Consider the following 23,008-nt stretch of genomic DNA (forward strand, 5'->3'; position numbering starts at 1 on the left):
GGGACTTCCGTGTTTGCCACATTGCGACGTGAAACTCAGGTAGAGCGATTTAATAAATCAATTAAAGTGACCAGATGAGCAGAGATTAACATCTAATCCAGACAACTGAACTTCAGACCTTGGTATTATCACGTAGAATCCAGTTTAATGCCCGTTCACCAGCCGAAGTGTGGAAGACAATTAAAAAAAAACAGTGAGTTTAAGACAAGATCTACAACTAATGACATTTTAGGATTTACTTCCTGTTCTATTCCTAATAATTATCAATTATCATTATCAATAATAATACAGATTCAGTTTAATTTGATTAAGATCACGTTAAATGTAAGTTTCACTTCTCTACGAAACATCAAAAACATGCCACATATATTTTGTTTTATTATTAAACAGTTCAAAAGAAATATATTACTATTTTATTATGATTGTGGTTACTGTTATTTTACAAAATCTTTTATGACGAAGGAAAGTAGCAAATCCTCAGATTTCAGAGGCTGGACTTAATGTTTGGTATTTTTTAATAATTTTTTTGTGTGAAAAATACTGAAATGATTACTTAATTATTTTTAAAAAACAGCTGCTAATTATTTTTGGTTGAGCAACTTATTGGTTAATCGATTAACAAATCATTAAATCATCGATCATAAAAAATTACCTGGATAAGCATGGATGGGTGAATTAACTAATATCTGATTAATTTTAGATCAGAGGCCTGGAACATTGGGGATCGTAAAGGAAGTTTTGCTAAAATTCACATTTACGAACACTTTAACTTTAAATAAATGATAGCGAAATCCTGTTTAATTGTTCAGACCCCAAACTTCAAAACCATCTGTAATAACATGTGCTGCATAAAAGAAAAACAGTTTCTCCAAAAATGTCTATTAATGACTGTAGTACACAATGATATGTTTATTTATTTTAATGACATTTTAATCCAGTGCGTCTCCACAATGTTATCACATAGTGCGTTCCCCTTCATGCGATACTTTTTGATTTTATAAAAGTCAAAAACAAATACAAAATTGTTTTAGATGCTGTAGAGACACATTCTTTACTCACTTACCAATCACATGTTCCTATTAAGCCCATGGGTGATGTGGCTTGTTTTACATCATAACTTATTGAAAGTTTCCTGCACATAAAGTAAAGTGACGATAATTATAGGGGAAAATAAAGATATGGTGAGATCGTTAAATCAGTTTGTTGTGCTGAGTTGAAAATCCTTTGCTCATTCACAGAAACAAATGCTACATTTAAACCTCAGAAAACCTTATATATTATAATATTTCCTCTGTATTCTTACACCAACTCAAATCCTCCAGGTTAAACTGACTTAGCTTTGTTGGTCCTTCACATTCAAAACCCAGGAAAACCCACAAATATCTCAAAAGACAAAACACATCACACAGTTTTTAAAATATAAATAATTAACTGCACAGGAAATATATTAATTGACCAGAAAGATAAAGTAGTGTAATTTCACATTTACTTGTCAAACAGAAGGGTGTTTTTCAAATTCAGACAAAAAAAAGGGGCGGAGCAAGACTGTCCACACTCTGTCCCTGAGAAAATCTTCGAGTGTGAACCAGAAGGATATTGCTGGGGTCCCTCTCTCGGAGTTGTGCTTCTGAACCAGTCTTTTATAATCCTGTTTCTGTGGCGGTGTCACAGTTCCTTCTTCATTTCATACTGACACACACAGGAGTCTTTCTGGCTGTCCAGGTATGGTTTACATCCCAGGTGCATCACGGCATCGAACAGCAGATTCACCGTCGTCTCACAAGCTGCCGAAGTGGAGAGAAACAACGATGAAGGAGCGACGAGGAGAACAGGAGCATAAACACACGCACTGGGCGTCGAATACAGATTTTATTCTATTTTATTGTAGATTCAGATTTATCAAAGAACTATCTTCATTGAAAGCTAAATCAGATTTGCTAGATCAAATTTGGATTCTCAAATATAGATCTTGAGGCATTTTCAAAACCTTAATCCTGATCAGAATAATCCAGATGATTTAATCCAGTGTTTAAAACAAACGATTGGCAGGATGTCGCTGATTTCAGTCTAGATTTTAGGAGTAACTGCCAATCAGACTGTGATCAGTGTAATTCAGATGACAGATACCTGTGTCCAGATATGCAGGGTTTAAAATAAAGCCCTCTATTGCCCCCTGCTGGACAAAAATAAATTTCAACAGTTTGTACACTTGACCAGCATAAGCACACGTAAAATACAATCTGTAACTTTCCACAATTACTCATAAACGTACTTATGTGTACATTAATTTTATAAAGTGTAAATGTCAAACATGGTAATAAGTTCTGCATCTACAGAATCTTAATATCCAGTGGTGATTAAAAAGATGGTTGTGCTGACTAATTGCAAACACTGATACAGTACAGAGCTCTTTAAAAAGTAAAAAAAAAAACATCTCATAATCACCATCAGAAATAGAAATAAGTGAAATAAGTAAAATAAATAACAATGAACAGAAACTGCAAAAGCATAATCACAGACCTACAGATCGTTTGTAGGTCTGTAGGTCTAAATATGGAATTAGGTCACATGACGGTGCCTCAGCCTCTCACCTTGGACACTCTGCTCCAGTCCCAGAGTTTTTTGCACGTTCCTGCAGATGGTCTCCAGACAGTCCTGGAACTGCTCATCGCAGTCGTGCTTCTCTTGGCCGCATGTGTCGTAGCAGCGGTCATGCTTGTTACAGCATTTTGTCATGGACGGGATGCCTATGTCAAACTGGAAACAACAGCTCGGTTACTCTTTGAATTTATTTAGTGTGTTTTCAACCTGGTTCAGTTCAAAAAATGAAACTCAGGAGCTCATGAGCTTCAGAGACAATGAGAACATAGAGTCCTGAAACAGACTGTTTCATATTTCCTTACACTTAAGTATTATTATCCTCAGCTTAAGTACTTACTGATGCCTAATTAGACTCTTGCTGGTGTAATATTGCAAATTTCCCCATTGTGGGACTAATAAAGAATTATTTTATCTTAAATGCAAATGTTCTCTGTATCGTTCAATTTGTAAAATAAAAGATTGTCATATCTGCAATCATGAAAGCAGATAGAGATGCATCTGTGAAAGGCCCCACTTTTGTGTTGCAGCAGACACACAAACAACACACTACCTTGAATCCAAAGAGCGGGGAGCCACATCCGTTGGGTGGCGGCGGCTTGTACCCAGGACGAGGCACCGACTTGTAACCTGTGAGTCAGGAGCAAAGGTGAAGACGCGTTCTCTGGTTCTGCCACTGACAGTTATCTTGTTGTCAGAGATAAACACGTCAGGTACAGACAGTTGAATGTCTAACTGTGACACTCAAGGGAGGTAACACGTGTATCCTATAGCTCCCAATGGATAAATGAACTCAAATGTAATAAATATGTCTCATTATAATGATTACAAACTTATTTATTATTGAATTAACAGGTTATGAAAAACACAGGTGAATAATATCTCCAGCTGTGATGTCTGACACAAAGTCACTGTTAATGTTCTTAAAGGTCCAGTGTGTAAGATTTAGGTGAAAGGGTTCTATTGGCAGAAAATGAATATGAAATAATCCTAGTGATGTTTTCACTTGTGTGTTTCATCTTAATTGTACAAATTGTTGTTTTCTTTACCCTAGAATGGGCCCTTTATATTTAAATACTTTATATTTACATCAGGAGCAGGTCCTATCTACGGAGGCCGCCATGTTTTTTTACAGGAGCCCAAACTAGACAAACTAAACACCTTTTGAGTTTTTGTGACAACTGAAGTCTACCACAGGTTGTCTCTCATGCAACTCCACCACTAGATGTCACTCACTTCTACACCCTGAACCTTTAACAACAGCTAGGTTTTATAAATCACAGTTTTTCAGAGTAAGACAGAAGCTGGTTTACCATCACTACACCTGTAATGACACAGCCCGTCGTCTCCTCCGAACAGATCCAGCGCTGCGTTCAGGTACGTGTCGATCTTGTGAATCCCGTTGCGGATGGTTTTCAGGGTGGCCCTCCAGTCCGGAGTCTCCGGCTCCTGCTTCCAGGCGAACACACGTGGGAACCCCCCGCAGCAGAGCAGCCCCAGCAGGACAACATGGCCCAGGCCCCTGTGGCACAACATGGTCCACGTCACGTCCAGCTCACAGACCCGAACCCGACACGTTGGCTCGACTTCACGTTGTTTATTTGTCGGTGATTTGTCTCCGCGTCATCTCAAGTTCGACTTCAGCTTGTTTTCATGTCACCTCGGCTCGGAGTGATCTCACCTGACGCGGCCGGGCGGTTGACGTTTCCGGGTTTGACGCTGTCACGTGACCGCTGATAGGCCAATGGAGAAGACGTCAGCGGTTGCGACGTCAGCGGTTGCGACGTCAGCAAATAAATAACGACTTTATCTTAACATTCTGAGTCGATGACGTAATACCTTCTGATAGAAATGTTATTAACTGCCTACCTCTCTGTACTATTCGTAGTAGTAGTAGTAGTAGTGGTATTACTGTTATAATTAGTTTCATTAGGTCTATGTTTTGTTTTCAGTTTACTTAAATTTGTCATCATTTATTTATCTAGATTCTTTACACATTTACTTTATTGTGAAGACACTTATTTTTGCCCATGTGTTTGTAAGCAATTCAATAAAGTCGAATAAAGTTTTTCAAAAATATCTACATGTCTGTGATATTTTAATCAATTAATATAATTATATATTTTATTTGTATTTATTAACCACTGTTTTTATGTTATTACAGTTAGTTTATTATGGTCTTCTATTTATCTTTTAATTATAGTTAATATATACATATGTGCAAGTCTATTGCCATCAGACCTGAGATTATGCCTAGAATATATTTTATATTTATCCTATATGTTTTCATTTGTAAGTGAAACTGTTAAATAAAGATAAAAAAAATATTCAGATAGTTAAAATATTTATTAAGAGGTGTACAAAAATTACACTTGTTTTAATAGTTATAATAAATCAATATTCTGATCGCTTTGTCTTTAATTGTCTACATATTATGAAACTGTTTCCCGAAGCCCAACCCCCTGTTATCAACTGTTTATCTAAGGGTCTAAAAGTCAAATGTTTTCAGTTTATCATCATATATGAGAAAGAAATGCATCAAAATCACCATATTTGAAGAAGCTGTAATAAATAAAATTCATCATAAATTGCTAATTCATATTCTGTCGACAAACTAATCGATAATTGACATGTCACTGCAGCTTTATTTTGTAGTATAGAAATAGACCACAATCTACTGAAATGATCTGTCACAAAAATCTCATGACGCATTTTTCACCACTTGATAAACTCCAAGTAAGAAAAGAAATGATGAACTGAGGCTTTTACAACTGAATCAGAGAAACAAATACATCCAGTCTATGGTAATAATTTTACTTTATTTAAATGGTTAGGCGAGCATTAAAGAAAAACCCTTTTCTTCTATAGTTACTGAAATAACTGCATAAATTTCAAACATTCCAAAATGAAAATATACAACCATTTATGAACAACAGTTTCAGTGTCCTTCTGTGATAAGTCCCAACCATCTTCACATTGTCAAGCAGTCAACATAAAAAAGTTTTCAAGTGGCAAAAATCATACATAGCTCCTCATAATCCACCGATCTCCATCCGCACCTTGAATTAAGGAAGCTAAAAGATGCATTCAGTGTTCTTTATTTTCTTCTTTTGTTTCTGGGTTCTTCACAAGTGGACTTTCTCCGGAGGACACCACCAGCTGACGTACCTATAAAGTCTCCCATCTTATATTTATGTCACGCAGATGATGATGATGAAAGCTGTTGGTTGATTTTATAGACAGTGATTTTCTTATGAGTCACTACTCGAAGCTCATGCCTTTACACAATCAAGAGTCCTTGTCCTTCTTGTTTCCAGGAAAACACGAGAAAATGGTGAGTAAACAAAAGAATGTGTCTGGAGCGTTCTACGGTGGGTGTGTAGACTGGTTCATGAAGTCGTAACAAGGCGATTCCTGGGTCGGGCTGGAGTGATGAAGGAGCGTAGTTGGTGGAGGATACGAGGAGATCGACATTTTTAAATTTCTGACAACAGAGCTAAATTATATTAAGATTTTGCTCCTAGTGTAAAGACTCTTCCTTAAAAAAACATGAACATACACATCTATTCATATACATTTACATGACCTAAAAGCGTCCAGCTCATCCTCCTCTGAATAGGCTATTTAGTCTGTCCAGCTCCTTGCAGTTATCCATGGTCAGGAGCTCTGCCTTCTTGCGCATGCGGTCATCCCTGTACACCTTGGCAGCGTACAGCAGGTCTGTTTCTGGATGAGGCCACAAGGAAAACAACATGAGTGGTACGACAAAAGAGACACTGTTAGTGATGCCATTAGTGAATTCAGAAAGTTACTTCTGAGCGTGTGTTTAACCACTCACTTGTCTGTCTCTCCTTCCAACAGTTATTTCTGACATTAGCTACGTAATCCTCCTCCACATTTTTCTCGATCTGGTGCAGCGCTGAGCCTTTAAACTCAGACTTGAAATCTTTAGAGACATAATAGTCGACACGCAGGTTTTCTGTCTGTCGCTTTAAGGTCTGACCCGTGGACCTGGAAGAGATGGGGGGGATGAGGTGTGAAAATGTAAGTATTTCTAACATCCTGTTCTGTAAATTATAGATCACATTTTCTACAAAAAAAAAACAGAAAAGAGCATTTAATTGGGTACAATGAATGCAAATGTGAAAGAAAAGTTAAATAGAGGTAGGATAAGAACAACCTCTGATGAGTGCATGACACATGGTCCTGTTGAGACCTGGTATTAACATCCATCCTAAGAGATCTGATCACAAGTGGCTAATGAAATGATTGTTGTAATCAATTCTTAAGATCGGACAAGTGAATTTCACTTATAGGATTTGGGAATTTCAGCCTACAGTTGCAGGCATCAGTAAACAACTAACTCTCTGTGTGTGTGTGTGTGTGTGTGTGTGTGTGTGTGTGTGTGTGTGTGTGTGTGTGTGTGTGTGTGTGTGTGTGTGTGTGTGTGTGTGTGTGCGCGCGCGCACTTACGGTCTAGAATAGAGGCTGTAAGGTTGAGGGGAAACCATCATCTGGCTCAGTATCGATACTAATATCAGCACCACAATGGGCATCAACTGGATAAACATTGAGAAACCACCCTGGAGACAAACACAGTCCTTCATTTTCAACAGCACAGGCAATATATAGTGAAATTAACACATGTAGCTTTGCAGAGTTGTGTTATTTTTGTGTAGTATTACACGTGTGCTAATAACAATGCATGTATTTCTTAAAACATTCAAGATACAAGGACTGAAACCATCTACGCACATCTCCTCTTTCTTCTGTTCTCTCTTGTCGGTTATCTGTCTGTTGGCTGAAGGTCGTTCTGCCGTTGGTGAAGGTGTGTGTACTTGCTGCAGATAGAAATAATATTAATAAATAATACCGTACAAAAACAAGTTTAAATGATACGTCAACTTTATGTTCATGCTGGACACATTAGGCCAGGAGTGTAATCAGGGTAAACAAATTAGAACCGAACCTTAACGAAACAGAACACATTTATCGGTTTGATGTCAAACCAATTCTCAGAACCACGAGTTGTGGCAAAATTTAGCGTTATTGCCTAGGGCACTAGACTAGAGGTACTAGATCCTGTTAGTCACAAATTAAGCTCTACAGAGAGCTGCATTCAAGTGCTTTTGTCATGCGTGGCCATATAAAAGGAGTCCATTCATTTTTCCTTCTAAGTGTAGGTAGGGTGTGCACCAATAAAAGTGCAAAAAGTACTGAATTGATAACATGGCATCAAAAAGAATGATGATTCTCAGGGTCAAATTATTTATATAGTTAAAGGAAAAACAGCAAAAAGGTAATAACAATAAGTGGAAATGATGAGTTATGAAGCCCTTTATGTGTTCGAGCACTTACAAGAAGGGAAACCTCCTCCGAAGAACATGTTGAAGAGGTCCTCAGGAGTGATGTCGGCCTCAAAGCCCCTGTGGAAGTCGAAGCCTGCTCCGTGTGAGTGACCCGGGCTGCTTGGCTCCTCCCCTCCCGTCACGTCATACTGCCGTCGTTTGTCCGGGTTGCTCAGCACTGCATACGCATTACCAATCTCTGGAGGACAACATGGTTAAGATATAAATTCTTAGATAATGAAAGGACTAGGTCACATGTATACACTAACAAGGTTTTTAACCGGTCATGAAAATCTGTCTCTCTAGTGTTTTACAGGTGATGACGTCTTAGGTCCACAAAATAGTAGAAACTTTACTATAATAGACAGCTGTGAGTCAGGGGTCAAATCTATACTAAACAAGCTGACTCATTTTACATCACATACAGTATTTTCAATATCACATGCCAAAGATGCACCACTGCACCCACTTTTGAAGGCCTCTGTTGCTCCGGGTGCATGATTTTTGTCCGGATGGAACTTTAGCGCTAATTTCCTGTAGGCTTTCTTTAGCTCATCCTCACTGGCTTCTTTAGTGGCGCCGAGCACTTCATAGTAGTCCTTACACCGCTTTATTCTGAAAGAGAGAGACAGGAAATGTGAAAATAGAGGACTGTGGATTATATTTGAAATGTAGGTGCTCTCGTTGTTCTCCCTTTCTTTCTCCCTTTCTAAACAACAGTGTCAGTCAAAGAAACATGTTGATGGTTCTGATTGTACTCACAAAGACTCAAGAGACATTAAAACATATTTCCCAGAGAAAAATAGTTCACAGCATGACCAAGCTTTATATCCCCTGTGGTTTACTGATTTGAAGTTTCTACACTCAGAGATGACACTAAACATTTAGAAAAGCTGTTTGTCATGTAAATGTTGCACTGCTGCATTTTTAAAGACCCAGAGATCATCAGACATAAAAAATATTTTAGTTTGAATTTGGACACAATTTCATGGGAATTCTCCGACACAATATAAGGATATGACCAAATATTGCAAACGTTTAAAGTTATTACCAATCACAAAATAATGACAGCAGTAGGATGACTGATGAAGTCACAGGAGACTCTAATGAAAAAACAATAATTAACAAGTCTGTTTCTGTTGTTGTTTTTAATAAAGACATGATGCAATTTGTAACCCACTGAGTATTCCTTGAGGACTTCCTTTAAACACACCAGGGAAAGGTTCACTGACTAGGTTTAATAATAATTCACCGGCAGGACTGCGTAACAACCAGGAACATGTTCATCTTAGAGACAAACACAAATTGCTTCAGACACTCTTGTTACCATCAGCAATTTTCTGATGTAACTAGAGGGTATATGTGGGTGATATGCAGCAACTGCATTACACGTTCTAATTCTGGTCTAAAATTAGAGCATGTAGTGGTTACCTGCTATCTAGTTCACACCACTAAATGTCTGTAACTCCCCTCGTGGGCAACACACAACATTCCCATAGCAATAGCTGTGTGCAAAACACTGCAGCGACGACAGTGTCCTCCTTAAGCCCCAGATGAAAGGTTTAGTTGAGTGTGATAGAAACAGTGCTGCTTTCACAGGGCAGCAAAATGGCCGACTAAAGTGTAACAGACTCCAGTACCAATTATGCTGCACTCAGACATGCACTGAACTCGGGACATTTACCCGAATGTATCCGGAGGGGCTCTGTGTGGGAACGCAAAGGTCCCGAACTCCCAAGTCAGTTGCTACTGACATTTTCTAGGAATTTTCTTGCCAGAAAATGTGAGAGTACAGCAGGAAAATGTCCGAAGAACATGCAACGGAAAAAAGACAAAAAGAATACAAATGTCTTATGATGAAAAAGAGGAGCCATACATGTAGAAGAGACGCAGACCAAGATGTGAGCTTGGACAGACAATGAGATTCGAGAGCTTTTAGTGATACGAGCTAATCTTATCAGCAGGATTTATATATCATGTCCTGCCTGGTGCATGATAAACCCTGACGCCACGCCTGAATGGCCTGAATACGTTCCTGTTGTTGCGTCTTACTGTTTTCTTCATATGTTAAATGCAAACTGTCTGGACCCAATTTTCCAGACATTCTCGAGAGTTCACGTCTGAAAACAGCTTTATTGTGACTGAACTACATCATGAAAAGGGAGGACGTAGTAAATGCTTGAATTCTTACCTATGCACACCTTCCACCTGGTCTTTGGTGAAGCCTTTAGATGAATCACTTCCACCAGATTCATGGCCTTCCCTCTCTGGCCGGCCGCCGGTGCTTTCTGAGCTTTCTGCTGGTCTCCTTCTGTATGCGCCATTACCCGCCGAGCTCCCATTCTTCGTTAATGCATCCAACAAAGCTGAAGAAGAGAGGAAGAAGCCATGAGATGAAGATTAATAGCAAATCATTATGTTCAGTGTCTTATAAAGTACATGTCCAACAACTTCCTAAAGAAAAACCTGCCATATAAATTTACATCTGGAATAACCTTAACAGTACAGTAAGACTTCATCTAAGAACTCTCACTTTGATGCCACCAGGCACTTTGCTGGTTGAAAAAAATGTCAGTACAGGAGGTTCGATGACAAATGTTCATGTTAGATGCGATTCTGGGTTTTACGAACCAAAATTCAAAGCAATTCTAATACATCTCTCTAAATTAAATAGTAAGCACAGCTTTACTCAGGAAAATACAAAGTCCAAGTATTCACAGTTAAGATTTTCAAGTAGTAACTTTTTTGCGATAAGCTCCGGCTGGAACATCCAGACCTATAAATCTCGTAATTTTAAGCTTTATCAATAAAAGAAAAAAGGTCCGAGCCAAGAAAATAACCAGCAAAATCAATTTGGGAAAATTTGTACAAATAAGTGTGAGGGAGGCCCTGGCTCTGGTCACCCAATGGGGAAACTTGTGAATACAGAGTGGGAAAGAACAAAAAACCAAGAGGTCACAGAGTTTAGTTTATTCTAAAACTTAGCATCAGTCACCAGCTCCAGGTCACTGTGAATGAACGGCATGATATTTTTCAGCGGGCCATCCTGTGCAAACTGCTGACTACAAATCATTCATCATCCTCAACAGGATATCAATGATTAGCCAGTTAACATGTTAACATGTGGATTAAAACCTAACTTTATGGTGAATGGTCAACTGACAGCATTTATATCCCAGTTTTTTTAGTCTTGGCGACCACTTCACACTACAAGTCTCATTCACTAATTCAGACAGCACATCTATATGCTGCACTTCTTTATCACACACCATTCACCCTCACAGAGAAGCAGTCAGTGGCAATCTAAGGTTTGTGTCTTGGGCATGCGGATCGAACCACCGATGGTTAGTGGACGGCCCACTTTAACTCCTGAGCCACAGCCACGCTAATGGCAACTCCTAAGTAGAGCTTTCTAATTTTTTGTTCCAGTCAATGACTAAAAGGGTGAATACAGGAGGTTGTTGATACATATATATTTAATATGATATCCCTGGTCGTATACTGTATCATATACACTCTTCTTGATGCTCTATCTTTATATATTTTTGACAGACCTCCCTCTTTAATGTGAGCAAATCCACAGTAAAGCATAAGGGGGTTAACTGAGGCAGTTGGTAACCAGCCTACTGACAGTTTGACATACAGGAAAGCACTGCGTAACAGGTGGGTCGTCCCCGTGTAGCTGCTGTGCCGCCTTGAACTGCCTGTAAACCATCAGTGGATGTAATACACCACCATGTCACCCACAGCCAGACCTATCTACACTTTACATTCAGCTGTTTCAGTGCATATGTAAACCAGAAACCTTGTCAGGCCTTCTCAGTGGATGAAAACATCCCACAACAGGAGATACAGACACACATTGTCTGACCCTTAACACCCCTCCTAGGTGATGCACTGTTTAACACCTTTGGTTTCTCTTTTATACAACATCTTTTGGTACTGGACATGACTTGTTACTGGACTGCACAATCTTGTGATGTGAATTGCTTTACATTTCAATGCTCATCCTGTGGTGTGTGTGCATGGGACCTGTCAACACAAACACGCCACAACTCAATCTCTCTCCTTTGGCTGCAATTTCTCCTGTCCCTGGTCTGCCCCTGGTCTCTTGGAAGCCAATCAGGTTCATAATTATAACGTATATGTCGTATTATATGTATATAGATTTTTAACCTCTTCACTCTCAAAACTGCCATTGAGATCAATATTTGTTCAATGTAAACGCCATCTAATTTGTCCGGTTTATCGGTTTCAGATGAGGGAAGCACATTTCTCTCACAAAAAGAAGAAGTCAGATTAGTACAAATATAAGTATAATTTTGTGGGAAATCTAGTTTCAGCATCATTTTCCTAAACAAGCATTCACTTGCTAGCTATAAGCTGCTAGTAAACGCAGACACTAACAGTTCAAACTGAGGGTGCAGGCAAATATCTAGGTTGACGTGTAGTACAATGGTGCATCTCACTATTTTCCACCTCAACGGACAAGGTATGATGCAACAACCGATGAGCTGTAGATCCTCATCGTGGCGAAATGAGTGATTAACTCATTAACCATGTCACCAGGCTGCCAGACTGTCACTACTTATGCCTATGATTATCTTTATTTCACTTTATCTTGTATTTTAAGTTATACTCTTGCCCTGTTTTCACTTTTTTTTTTTTATTCACTCACATCTGCTGTACTGTAATTTTCACAGGCTATGTTAGTCCAATGCACAACTTTGTACAGCTTCAGTTATTCATCTTTAAATCTGAATTTATATCTGGCTTCAAACACTTGTGTCTTTAAACCACCTTATACTTGAAACATCTGTACTGTCACTGTCTCCAGGAGCACATACTTCCTTACAGTGACATCTTTAATAGTAGTTCTGGTGGCTGGCCTTTCATCTCACTGCAGGGAACTTCTTCTCGACTCATAAGATAAGAAGTCCTTTATTAGTCCCGCAATGGGGACATTTGCAATGTTACAGCGGCAGAAGACAACACATTAGTAGCATGCAGCACTTGGATGAAGGAATATAAGGAAATAGAAATATACAACCTTTTAATATTCCCATGCTCTTGTGTTTGACTGTTCTGTGTGATACTGGATGCCTACATCTCCCTCTGGATCAGTAAAGCATCCATCTATCTCACAATAACACACCATACTGAATATTAAAGAGCCTTTTGTGAGTCCCACCACAAACATCTGTGAGTCCTGGATTAACCCATCACATGGAGGCTCTCTCCGGGTCATTCAATTTAAAGATTGGCACCTGACTCGGTTGATCCCCCCCCCCCTCATCCTACATCCACCCCCGGGCTCCACAGGCCTGCTCTGCCCTCACCTGCACACCGAGCCTGCACAGCACCCGGCCTCTCCACTGCACCGTTACCAAGAACCAGCGAGTTAAAATGTAAGCTAGTCAAAGGTCAACCACTCTTCAAGATGCTAACACAAGCAGCGGCTAGCGTTAGCACTGCTAGAATTTGGTCTGACGCGAGCGTAGCCAACTATTTTTTTACCTCTTGCCCTAAAGAAGCATTATTGTGCGTCACTATTAAACACTCTCGTCGCCATATTCACTGACATTCACCTTTTGTAATGTCGGTGTACTGAGAGCAACGCTTTAGCTAGGTTAGCTAGCACAACACCGGAGGCCTCCCACTGAGCCCGGTGTGTGGCTCCGTTTCCTGTTTCCACGCCACAGTTCATTAGTAACTCGTGTTGACAGGTGAACACAGTATTTTGTTACTGCCACACAACGGACAGCCGCGGTTCTGGTGCGAGCCGAACCCGTCATGTTCACCGACGTTAGCTGCGTGCTAACACCTGGTGTTACTGACACTACATGCGGGAGCTGGGTTAGCTCTGTACCTTTGGCTCTGTCGGTCGGGAACAGCCTCTGCGCTTTGTTTAGAAACTTCACCGCCTGCTCCTTGTCTCCAGCTTCCAGGGCTGTGGTCGCTATGTTTAAACATCTCTCTGCCTCGTCCCTGTTCCCTTCCATCTTCTCTCTCCTCTTCCTCCTCCTCCTCCTCCTCCCCCGGCGGAGTCAGCTGATCGGCTCACACTCACTCACACACACCACGTGGTCTCCAGCAGCACTGACAGCTGTGTCACAGAAACCTGAAGGACTTCCCTGCACCATTACACTCTCATTTTATTCCCTGGTTCATGATCTTTAAAGATTGTTTTAATAAATGATTTTAGATCCATGTTAAATTGTCAGTAGTGTAAGATATTTCACTTTAAAGGGACAGTTCACCCCAAAATGAAAATGAACTCATCATCTACTCACCACTATGCAGATGGAGGAGGTGGGTGAAGTGTTTGAGTCCACAAAACATTTCTGGAGTTTCAGGGCTAAACAGTGTTGCAGTCAAATCCAATACAATTGAAGTAAATGGTGACCGATTCTTCAAACGTAAAATAAAAACAACAGAAAATAACATAAAATGCCTCCATACTGCTCCTGTGGTGTCATCCAAGTGTCCGTAAACCCCGATACTCATATTCGAATGTGAAATATGTTTTGGTACCAGCTTCTCAGATGAGATTATTTGCTAGTTTCACAGTTTTCTATTCAAGTTTCGAGTTGGTTCATTCATTTATGATGTAGTTTGGACTTTTTCTCAGTGCAACACAGCCATTTTAATATACCAGCTTGGGTTTAAGGGGAAAACTACATTTTTATACATAAAACAAATCAATCAAATCAAATCAGTTATTGGAAAAATGTATGTATTGATAATTTCAAAAAATGTTGGGGTACAGTTGTGATTCTTTTTTTATTCAACAGTACTACATTACTCTAAATTTTCTATTATTTATTTACTGTAATTTATTCAATCACTTCACAACCAAAAATATAAACTACAACATTAAAAGTTTTAAAACTAGATTGTGAAACAGGGTCCCTCCTCAAGACCAAGGGAAGATCTTCTAATGCAAATTATATAGACAAAAACTGAACACTGTAAAGGTACAGGTCTTTCAGGGCCACTGGACATTAGCCCACTTTGTCCATTACAGCTTTGACCTAAAGTGTCCAAAGTAAAAGTACTTTAACCACCTCCTGGAACTCAATTAAATTATTGATACTGGTTTATCAATGTGCTGGTCAATGTCATTTAAATTACTTTACATAAAGTTAGGTTGTTTGAGCCAGGAGTTCCCAAACGTCTTAGCCGACAACCCTCAAAATAACCAGTGCCAGATATTTGTGACCCTCATTACATGGCTGAAGCATACAGAGGATACTGATTTGAACTAGCAATTGGAAAATAATATAAATTACCAACGTGATTATATTTCCTGCGGTTCTGTAATTCGACTGACGCTGTCTCTAATCATCATCATCGTCGCCTCAGGGGTCATGTGGGTACAAAGAAAATCAGAGGCCTGACCACTTTAAACAAATATTTTCATATTTTGATTTTAAGCTATTTTGTCTTATGTAACAGTTGTGGCTAACATACACTTTCTGCTCATCCCTAAACAGTTTGCAACCCCCACCCCCCTTGGTGTCTTGCAACCCATGAGGTCCCGACCTCAACTGGGAACCAATGGTTTAGGGTTAGGGGTCGGTACCTCAGATCTCAACTTCAGGGTGATAGAGCCCCTTAAGAGCCCCCAGACAATCGGAGGGCTCTGAGATGATTGAACCCAGTGACTCCAAAAGACATTGGTGGTCTTTCAGTGTCAGAGTTGAGATTTAGCCAAGAGGCCAATCGTGGTTTTGTTTTGTAAACAAAGAAAAAAACCACAATCGTCTTCTGACCCAGTATTGACGAAATGACATAAGTCTTATTGATCTGTATGAACTTTTGTGCCACATTAGCACATATACATGGAGACCTCTTCTGAACATCTGGAAAGAATCTAAATTCCAGTGTGAGCGGTTGTTGATAAAAATCAAGAGGAAAGTCAGATACAAAGACAAACACTTTGCATATAGGCAACATGTCATTTAATTACAAGACTCACAAACAAATGAGTTACTAACAACAATATTTATTTTAACTTGGCTAAACTGTACTGGGACATGCACATTTATAAAAATAGCATCATCATCATAATCGCAAGCAAGCGTTGATATAATGTAAAAACAACTAAGACAAGTAAAATAGCATCAAACTGAATATCAAATTGTTGAAGTGCGATTCAATGGAAACAAAGACACTTTAGGGAAGTTCAGTAGATCAACATCTGAGGCTGCTTCTACTTCTATGTACTTTTTAGACATCGCTCTGTGATGGCTGCGTCGAGGCCCCATCTGGAGGAGGTCAAGTTCAGTCACAACACAGCTTAGGGAGGCACAGAGAGTTGAGAGAGCAAGAGTCTCAGGCTTTACCACCTTCTTTTCGTGAAGACTTTCCTGGGGTCTTTATGCAGGAGTACGTGAAGGGGGGAGTTTGGCCGAAAAGGAGCCCATTGTGTTGAGCGCCGCATGGATGCGGAAATGAAGCCTGGACTCCATGTTGTAGTCTTTGTAGTTCAGCCTACAAAGAAGAGCACATATTAGCACCTTGCGTAATACGTTAAAACCACAACAAACATGCATTTGGCCTCTTTGAACAAACATGTTAGGCAGGGTTCACAATAGTGCAGCTAAAATCTCCTGCTGCTTTCTTCATGTGTAAAAAGCAAACTGGAGAATGTCTGGCCTGAAAAAAGCTCCAGTGAAACGTGCGACAAACTTAATGCTGGATGCATGAAAAACAACCCACCAAACCTGGAACCAACACTTACTTGACATTTTCGATCACCGTGATGGCCTTCTTGATGTCGCCTTTCTGCTTGTGCACCAGGCCCAGCTCGTACATGCTGAACGGCACCAGATAGTTCTCATGCTTGATCTCAGTTTCACTGGAATAAAATAAAATGAAAAGTCACCTCAGAGTTTAAAAGTGCAGCGTTATGAAAAATATAATAAAATGTCATTGCAGTGATTCCACTGTCACATTCTAAAATGTTGTTTTGCTATCACCGTCAAGTCACTGACGACATTACATTGTGATCATTCCCAAGTAATTCAATTCAACTCTATTGCAGACACAAAAGGCCCATATCTATAAGTCTCTGTTTGTTGTGTGTTTGGATCAAATGTATGCAGTTGACTTTAAAAGGACCTCACCTGGAGATGACGTGGTTGAAGCACTTCTCAGCCTGGACCAGACGACCCAACTCTCTCAGACACAAGCCCTTCAGCAGCTGGACGACGCACTGGTCGTCTACGTGATACTCCGATGGGTCTACACGTTACACAAAACAAAATGCTTGTTAGTGTCACTTTAGTATGATAAAAGAAAATGTAAAACACCATTAAAGTTTAACAGTCTCTCTCACTTGGATCATCTCTGAGCTGCTGCTCTGCTCTTTGCAAGGTGTTCAAGATGCCTTCAGTCTGCTCAGGCCTTTTTCCAACTATTGTGAAGCCGTTCCACACGTACATCATTTCCTGTGAAAAACAACAAGGAAAAACATGGCTATGGTTTGAAATGGTGTCATGGTTTTGTTGATTTCCTGAAAGTAGCAGAGTCTGCGCATGTTCTTACCAACGCAGGGACGACCAGTTTCACAGGGCTGGAGGAAGAGTATCGCTGGGCCTTCTTGGCTGCAAACTTCTCTGTTGGAATCGATTTCCCAGCGATCCTAACTCTGAGACCCTCCACCTGCCTACGAGCCACACGTCTCACATTAACTGCATTGATAAACAAAAGAGTAGGGATAGATTTTGTCCTGTCCCCCAAACACACCTGAATAAGTCCGCCACGTTTTCTCCCAGTTTGGTCACTTCTTCCTCTGGGAGCATGCTCAAGATGGCAGCCTTCTGGTACACATACGTAGCCTACGAGAAAAAAGTAAACAACTCGTTATGAGGGTAAAACAAGAGACATCAGAAATTCCACCTTATGGTAAAGTGAGACTAGAATTACTGTTTTATTTGTTACCATTTGTTTTATGTGATAATAACTACTGTTACAGGACAGAAACCATCTTTGAGAAATCTGTATTCGATGTGTATTTTGACTTTTTAGTGTGGCTCATGCCCCAGCAGATAACATGGAGAAGCAGCTAGCCACCAGGGGGTGATGGAGAGACACTTTTGCCTCATTGTTGGACATTTGTGTCAGATCTGAGAAAATTCCATCAGATATCACATTCATGAGAAATACGCTGAGAACCGTTTCTGGCTCAGAGGCATAAAATAGTTCCGTGAGATACCTGGGACCACTTGCTCTCCTTGCAGAGGAGGTCAGCGTATCGATACGCCTCCTTCCAGTTCTGTTCAAAGGAGTAGGCCCACATCAGCTCCCAGTAGCAGAGGTGGTGAATCTGATGCCACTCCTGCTGTGCTGCGATACACGCCAGGAACTTCTCCTGGGCCTGCAGAGCAAACCAGACTCAATGAATTTCATGACTACAGCTACACAAGAGGAGCGTGCATCTTAAGTCAACACATTACAAATACTCACAAAGGTGAAGTTTCCTTTGAGCAATGCAATTCTTGCAATGTAGAAAAGAATGAGCGCCCCCTAAGGACCAAATACATAAAATGTATTCAAAATGATATGATTTCACTGGGCAGGGCAATAAAAACACAGTATGTGGCATCTTCAGTCAGAATCAGCAAAACAAACTGCTCACATTAGGGAACTTTTTAATGTAGGGTTCAAGCAAAGCTTCAGACTCGGTCAGGTCTCCTTCACCAGTACCTGATGGACAATAAGAGAGGAGGGGAATCAATTTATAATGAATCATTCCAAAATAATGAGAAAATTCTGTTTTATTTCATATATAATGAAATGAAAAAAGAAAATACACAAACCGAGTATGACTGTGATGTAGAGATGAAACATCAGCAGGGTCAGGGTGCTGAGGATGGAGCGCAGGCTATTGCTGGCTGCTCCTTCTCTCAACTCTGACAAGCCCAGCTCCTGTTAAATGATTAACAAATTAATCTTTGATTTAACATAAAAACATTATAAAAGCACTTATTCCATGAGGCCAAGACGTGATATCAGACGACCCACCCTGTCTCCTGAGAAGCCCAGATACTCCATCAGCCTGAGGACTCTGGCTGGAAGCAGAGACAGCATCTGATAACAAAAAGACATGGTTGGTTTGTTTATTACGAGATGACTTAACACAGCATGACAATGCTGTTTTAAGTCCACAGACAAGTTACTTAGGTTTTGCATTCCTGCATAACAGCATACTTTCTGGAGCCCTCACCAGGTTAAAGGATCCAATGCCCATGTTGACGCCTCCTCGAAAATGAACGTGTGTACTCTTCTGTTTTTCCAGTTCTTTTGCGACAGTGGCCATGGCCTGGCATTCCCTGTTTGAGGAAATGACACGTTAAGACCCATTGAAACTCACTTAAATATGATAAGAGCTTTAATTGTCTGTTAAGGACCTTTTCACCACAGAAGTCCCTCCCCCCCTCCGGGTGTCTTACTTGTAAATCTGATAACTGTTACGTATTCTCATTCCGCCCTTGATGAAGCCGATGATACTCTCATCCAGGAACGTGAGCGCTGCCTTCTGGAGCAGAACCTCAGCATAGCACAGCTCCGCATGCACCTGCTCTGTTGGATAAGAACAAATCATTCATCATTTTGAAAATAAAGAAATTAGTAGAGATTCATTTGAATGGAAGTGCTTCTAATAAATTATTTGGATCTGCTAATGAGGTTATATAATGTGGTGCAGATTTAGATAAAATGCAGACCTAGTAAATTTAAATGTAGTTTCGTAAGGGCCTCCGAGTGCCATTCTAATAATGTCATGCATTCAGATCTCGATGTGATAAGGTCCAGTTAAATGGGTGGAAGTATGTCATTAAGAAACGGCCATTGAAAGTTTCCGGTAATTCAACATTAGCAAATCTGTCATGCTTAATATCCAAGGTGAAGAGTCTGGAGACAGTGGTTCACTCACCCTCTGTCATACTGTCAGCTGGTTGTCTGTACCACATGCTGGTCAGAGTCTCCATGATTCCCGTTTTTTTCCGAAATCTACCAAAGTTAAGGAACACGCAACATTTTAACTAGAGACCAAGTGAAATGTAGCGGGACAGTGTTTCCATTTTCTAAATTACAATCTGCATTTAATATCTTACATATTGCCCAGTTGTCCCAGTATAGAATTATGAACTTACAAAATTACAAGCTTTTAACATTGTTGAACTATTTCTCCATACCCTTGACACGTCTGCAGGGATTCTCTCAGTGACGTCATGGCAGCATCCATGTCGGTTGGGTCAAAGGTCATGCCTGCCTGCATCACCAAGATGCTGCTGTAGCCCATGGCGTGGTACATGCTCTGGTGCTTCCTGACGGCGACAGATACAATGATATTTATTTTATTAAACGAAATGAGAATAATACCAGCAGTCTTTAGAATCAGCGGCATGTAGACATCAAAAGTCAGCTGGAGTGTGTTACACGTGCCAAAACTTACCAGGGTTTCAAAACAGCCAGTGCATCAGCAAACCTGTTGTTCAGAAAGAGGTCGAGGGCGGAGGCGCATTCCTTCAGAGCGGCATCCAGATCCATTTGAGGGGATCTGAATGAAAGGGAAATGGGTGTTAGGCTTCTAAATAACAACACATGTAAATCTGACCCGTTATTCATGAACATCAGGAGGCACAGTATCGCCAAAAACTTCCACCTCCGACTTTCGTGTTACCTCTGTGAAACTTTGGGTCATTTTTCTTATTTCGCAAACATTCTCCCTGGTACGACTCGTGTTAATCTGAAGATGTGAGAAGTGCATTATGTCGCTGAGCAGATTGTGAGCAGGGAGGTATGAGGAGGAGTCAGACAGCTCATCACTTCAATGATCCCGGCGTGTTTGGGTGTGTCAATAGAGCACACTGGTCAATGGGCTGCCTTGGAGCCTCCAGAGCTATTTCTCGCCATACACGGTGAAATGCATGCCCACAGGGGCCAATGTCAGCTTAAGGGCCCCAGTTTTCTACATATGTAGTGAAATAATTATTTAAAAAAAAAAATATAATAATCACTATGTGTTAGTTCTGCAAAGGTATTGTACAATGCTCAGATGATAAATCTCCTCATTTGACCAGAGGCAGCGTGTGAGATTACGTGGGGGGAGATCAAATGACCATGTCACAACTAAATCTTTGTTTAAGACAGTGGTTTCTTCTTAGGTTCGGTCAAGACTGAGAAATAGGATTCTCCACGTTTTCTCTTATATATGAAACATAATCTACTGCTTTAGAATAATCAGCAGTGTGTTGTTACACATTAAAAATACTTCACAAGTAAACATTAAGTAAATAACAGACAGCATTTAAATGTCACTTACATCGTTTCATCACTGGGAAGGTTTAGGTTCACCTGGAATAAAAGAGGAAAAAGATATACAGAGATTAATTTTCCTAAACCCTGACAAAGCCTGATTATTATCAATAAACCTCTTTCATTAATTCAAAGCAGAGTACAAAGCAGACATATGGTGTGCAGACAATAAAATACCATCACAGCCAAGCATCTGCGTCAGTTTATCCCTTGCTGATCAACTACACTACAGATGTTTTGCTTTGTAAAAAAAAAAATTCAAACCTGGCAACACTGTGGAATTTTGCATGTGATCAGTGAGTGGTGGGTGACGTTTGCACGCAGCTGCCTGATCAAATTAAACAAAAACGCCAAGTGGTCATGCACAGAGAGGACGCACCTCGCAAACGGAGCCTACCTGCGTCATTGAATTATCCATCATCTCCATTGGATGCGCAGTTTTTTGTAGAGTTGCGCAGAACTGAAAGTGCGACTTAAATAGAATAAAAGCGCTTGAACCACGCAGATAAACTGATAATTAGACCTCCCGCCGTATTTATGGGCTAAGAAAACGGGAGTGGCCACATCTGAAGTCCAGCCCACGTTTTTCTGGTCCTCCTCACGCCACAGAACATGAAGCAGGACGGCATCAGGATTTCTCTTCTCCTTAACAGCACTGAAAAGATTTATCTCACCACATCCAGAGTTGATCGTTTAAGGAACAGTGGCAATGCTGTAATATGAAATAGTCCATTTCCAGTTAAAGCTGCACTGGACATAATAATTAGATCATTTTCTGGCTTTAAAATATGAAATAAATATGAATATATGCTTATTAAATATTTTCGAAAACTCTGCAGACATCTGAATCATGATAAGAGGCTTCGACTACCAGCTGTTTACAAGCCAAAGAGTTCTCACAAAAATGTCATTGTTTTTCTAAAGCTTATAATATGTTGTTGTATTTAGGATTTTATTTTGTTAAGTAACAAGTAACCTCAGCTGTCAGATAAATGAACCTGAGTAAAAGCGCAGCGTTTCTTCCAGGAATAAATACATAACACGGAAATAGATATTCAAGGCACTCAAGCTACGTACTTGATAAACAGAGGCAAGGATATGAAGGCGTCTCCATCACAAATCACCACCACGTCATCAAGGGTCAAATTCCCCCAGTTGCTCCATGACCAGTCAATGGTTTTACTCATCTCTATCAGGACGGGGGCTGTTTTACTTTTTGATCACTATTTCGGAATATGTGCTTACATGTGATGTCCCTTCATAACTAATTCTCTCTGGTGGTTTTGTCATTTCTCCTGCTGCGCTGCTCTTTGCTCTTTGAAGACGATAATTTCAAGAATTTCATTAGGGGTTGAGGCCTGAAACAGTTTGCACAAGCAAAATAAACAGTTAGATGATTGATAAAAAATGTTAAACAAACTTTCCAGTGTATTCTCATTGTGTTAGATAAGAGGAAGTTTTGATTCAGTCTCACACATTTTAATACAGTTTCAGCTATTCTCTTGCAGTGGGATCCCCTCTCAGCAACACTGGCAACAGAAATATTGTATCTTAAACACATGCAGTTGTTTTATTGTCCTGATCATCACCAATAAAAAACTGACAAAAACCTCCTTGAATAAATGTGGCCGTGATATGCGTACACTACTGTACAGATTTGTTCCAGCCATTATTTAAACGTTTCTTATTCTACCACATAGAAACATCTTATATCTGGTGAGAGACCTACTGTTACT

At 40.1% G+C, this 23,008-nt stretch overlaps 3 protein-coding genes across 3 annotated transcripts; all 3 read right to left on the reverse strand.

Annotated features, from left to right (window-relative positions):
• Positions 1–904: 904 nt before the first annotated feature.
• On the reverse strand, positions 905–4,334 carry pla2g12a (phospholipase A2, group XIIA). The gene is made up of 4 exons (XM_035144855.2): positions 3,912–4,334; positions 3,152–3,228; positions 2,592–2,757; positions 905–1,784 (listed from the first exon to the last, which is right to left on the reverse strand). The coding sequence occupies exons 1-4, from the start codon at positions 4,132–4,134 to the stop codon at positions 1,666–1,668; spliced, it is 585 nt and encodes a 194-aa protein (XP_035000746.1). The 5' UTR covers positions 4,135–4,334; the 3' UTR covers positions 905–1,665.
• A 1,064-nt stretch (positions 4,335–5,398) lies between these two features.
• Positions 5,399–14,002, reverse strand: dnajb14 (DnaJ heat shock protein family (Hsp40) member B14). The gene is made up of 8 exons (XM_035183947.2): positions 13,816–14,002; positions 10,138–10,312; positions 8,416–8,561; positions 7,957–8,145; positions 7,354–7,439; positions 7,072–7,181; positions 6,437–6,609; positions 5,399–6,324 (listed from the first exon to the last, which is right to left on the reverse strand). The coding sequence occupies exons 1-8, from the start codon at positions 13,946–13,948 to the stop codon at positions 6,200–6,202; spliced, it is 1,137 nt and encodes a 378-aa protein (XP_035039838.1). The 5' UTR covers positions 13,949–14,002; the 3' UTR covers positions 5,399–6,199.
• A 1,956-nt stretch (positions 14,003–15,958) lies between these two features.
• LOC118121783 (tetratricopeptide repeat protein 39B) lies at positions 15,959–21,764 on the reverse strand. Its single transcript, XM_035177910.2, has 18 exons — positions 21,670–21,764; positions 21,280–21,311; positions 20,410–20,514; positions 20,150–20,281; positions 19,888–19,964; positions 19,406–19,535; positions 19,180–19,285; positions 18,978–19,043; positions 18,773–18,881; positions 18,592–18,659; positions 18,420–18,479; positions 18,169–18,330; positions 17,700–17,791; positions 17,499–17,619; positions 17,290–17,401; positions 17,078–17,195; positions 16,693–16,809; positions 15,959–16,442 (listed from the first exon to the last, which is right to left on the reverse strand). Exons 1-18 carry the CDS (start codon positions 21,697–21,699, stop codon positions 16,328–16,330), a joined length of 1,752 nt encoding a protein of 583 aa, XP_035033801.1. The 5' UTR covers positions 21,700–21,764; the 3' UTR covers positions 15,959–16,327.
• Between the last annotated feature and the right edge of the window lie 1,244 nt (positions 21,765–23,008).

The sequence above is a fragment of the Hippoglossus stenolepis genome, chromosome 2 (genome assembly GCF_022539355.2).
Source record: "Hippoglossus stenolepis isolate QCI-W04-F060 chromosome 2, HSTE1.2, whole genome shotgun sequence".
Lineage (NCBI taxonomy): Eukaryota > Metazoa > Chordata > Actinopteri > Pleuronectiformes > Pleuronectidae > Hippoglossus > Hippoglossus stenolepis.

Excerpts from the sequence above, each read along its gene's own strand:
- LOC118121783 (XM_035177910.2), bottom strand. The coding sequence starts at position 21,699 with ATGGAGATGATGGATAATTCAATGACGCAG. Across the intron at positions 19,286-19,405 it reads AACAGTTATCAGATTTACAA|GGAATGCCAGGCCATGGCCA; the intron begins GTAAGACACCCG and ends TTCCTCAAACAG. Across the intron at positions 18,331-18,419 it reads TCAAAGGAAACTTCACCTTT|GCCCAGGAGAAGTTCCTGGC; the intron begins GTGAGTATTTGT and ends TTTGCTCTGCAG.
- pla2g12a (XM_035144855.2), bottom strand. The coding sequence starts at position 4,134 with ATGTTGTGCCACAGGGGCCTGGGCCATGTTGTCCTGCTGGGGCTGCTC. Across the intron at positions 3,229-3,911 it reads TCATTACAGGTGTAGTGATG|GTTACAAGTCGGTGCCTCGT; the intron begins GTAAACCAGCTT and ends CCTGACTCACAG. Across the intron at positions 1,785-2,591 it reads ACTGGAGCAGAGTGTCCAAG|CTTGTGAGACGACGGTGAAT; the intron begins GTGAGAGGCTGA and ends CCACTTCGGCAG.
- dnajb14 (XM_035183947.2), bottom strand. The coding sequence starts at position 13,948 with ATGGAAGGGAACAGGGACGAGGCAGAGAGATGTTTAAACATAGCGACC. Across the intron at positions 8,146-8,415 it reads AGCAACAGAGGCCTTCAAAA|AGATTGGTAATGCGTATGCA; the intron begins GTGGGTGCAGTG and ends GTTGTCCTCCAG. Across the intron at positions 6,325-6,436 it reads TTGGAAGGAGAGACAGACAA|AAACAGACCTGCTGTACGCT; the intron begins GTGAGTGGTTAA and ends GGCCTCATCCAG.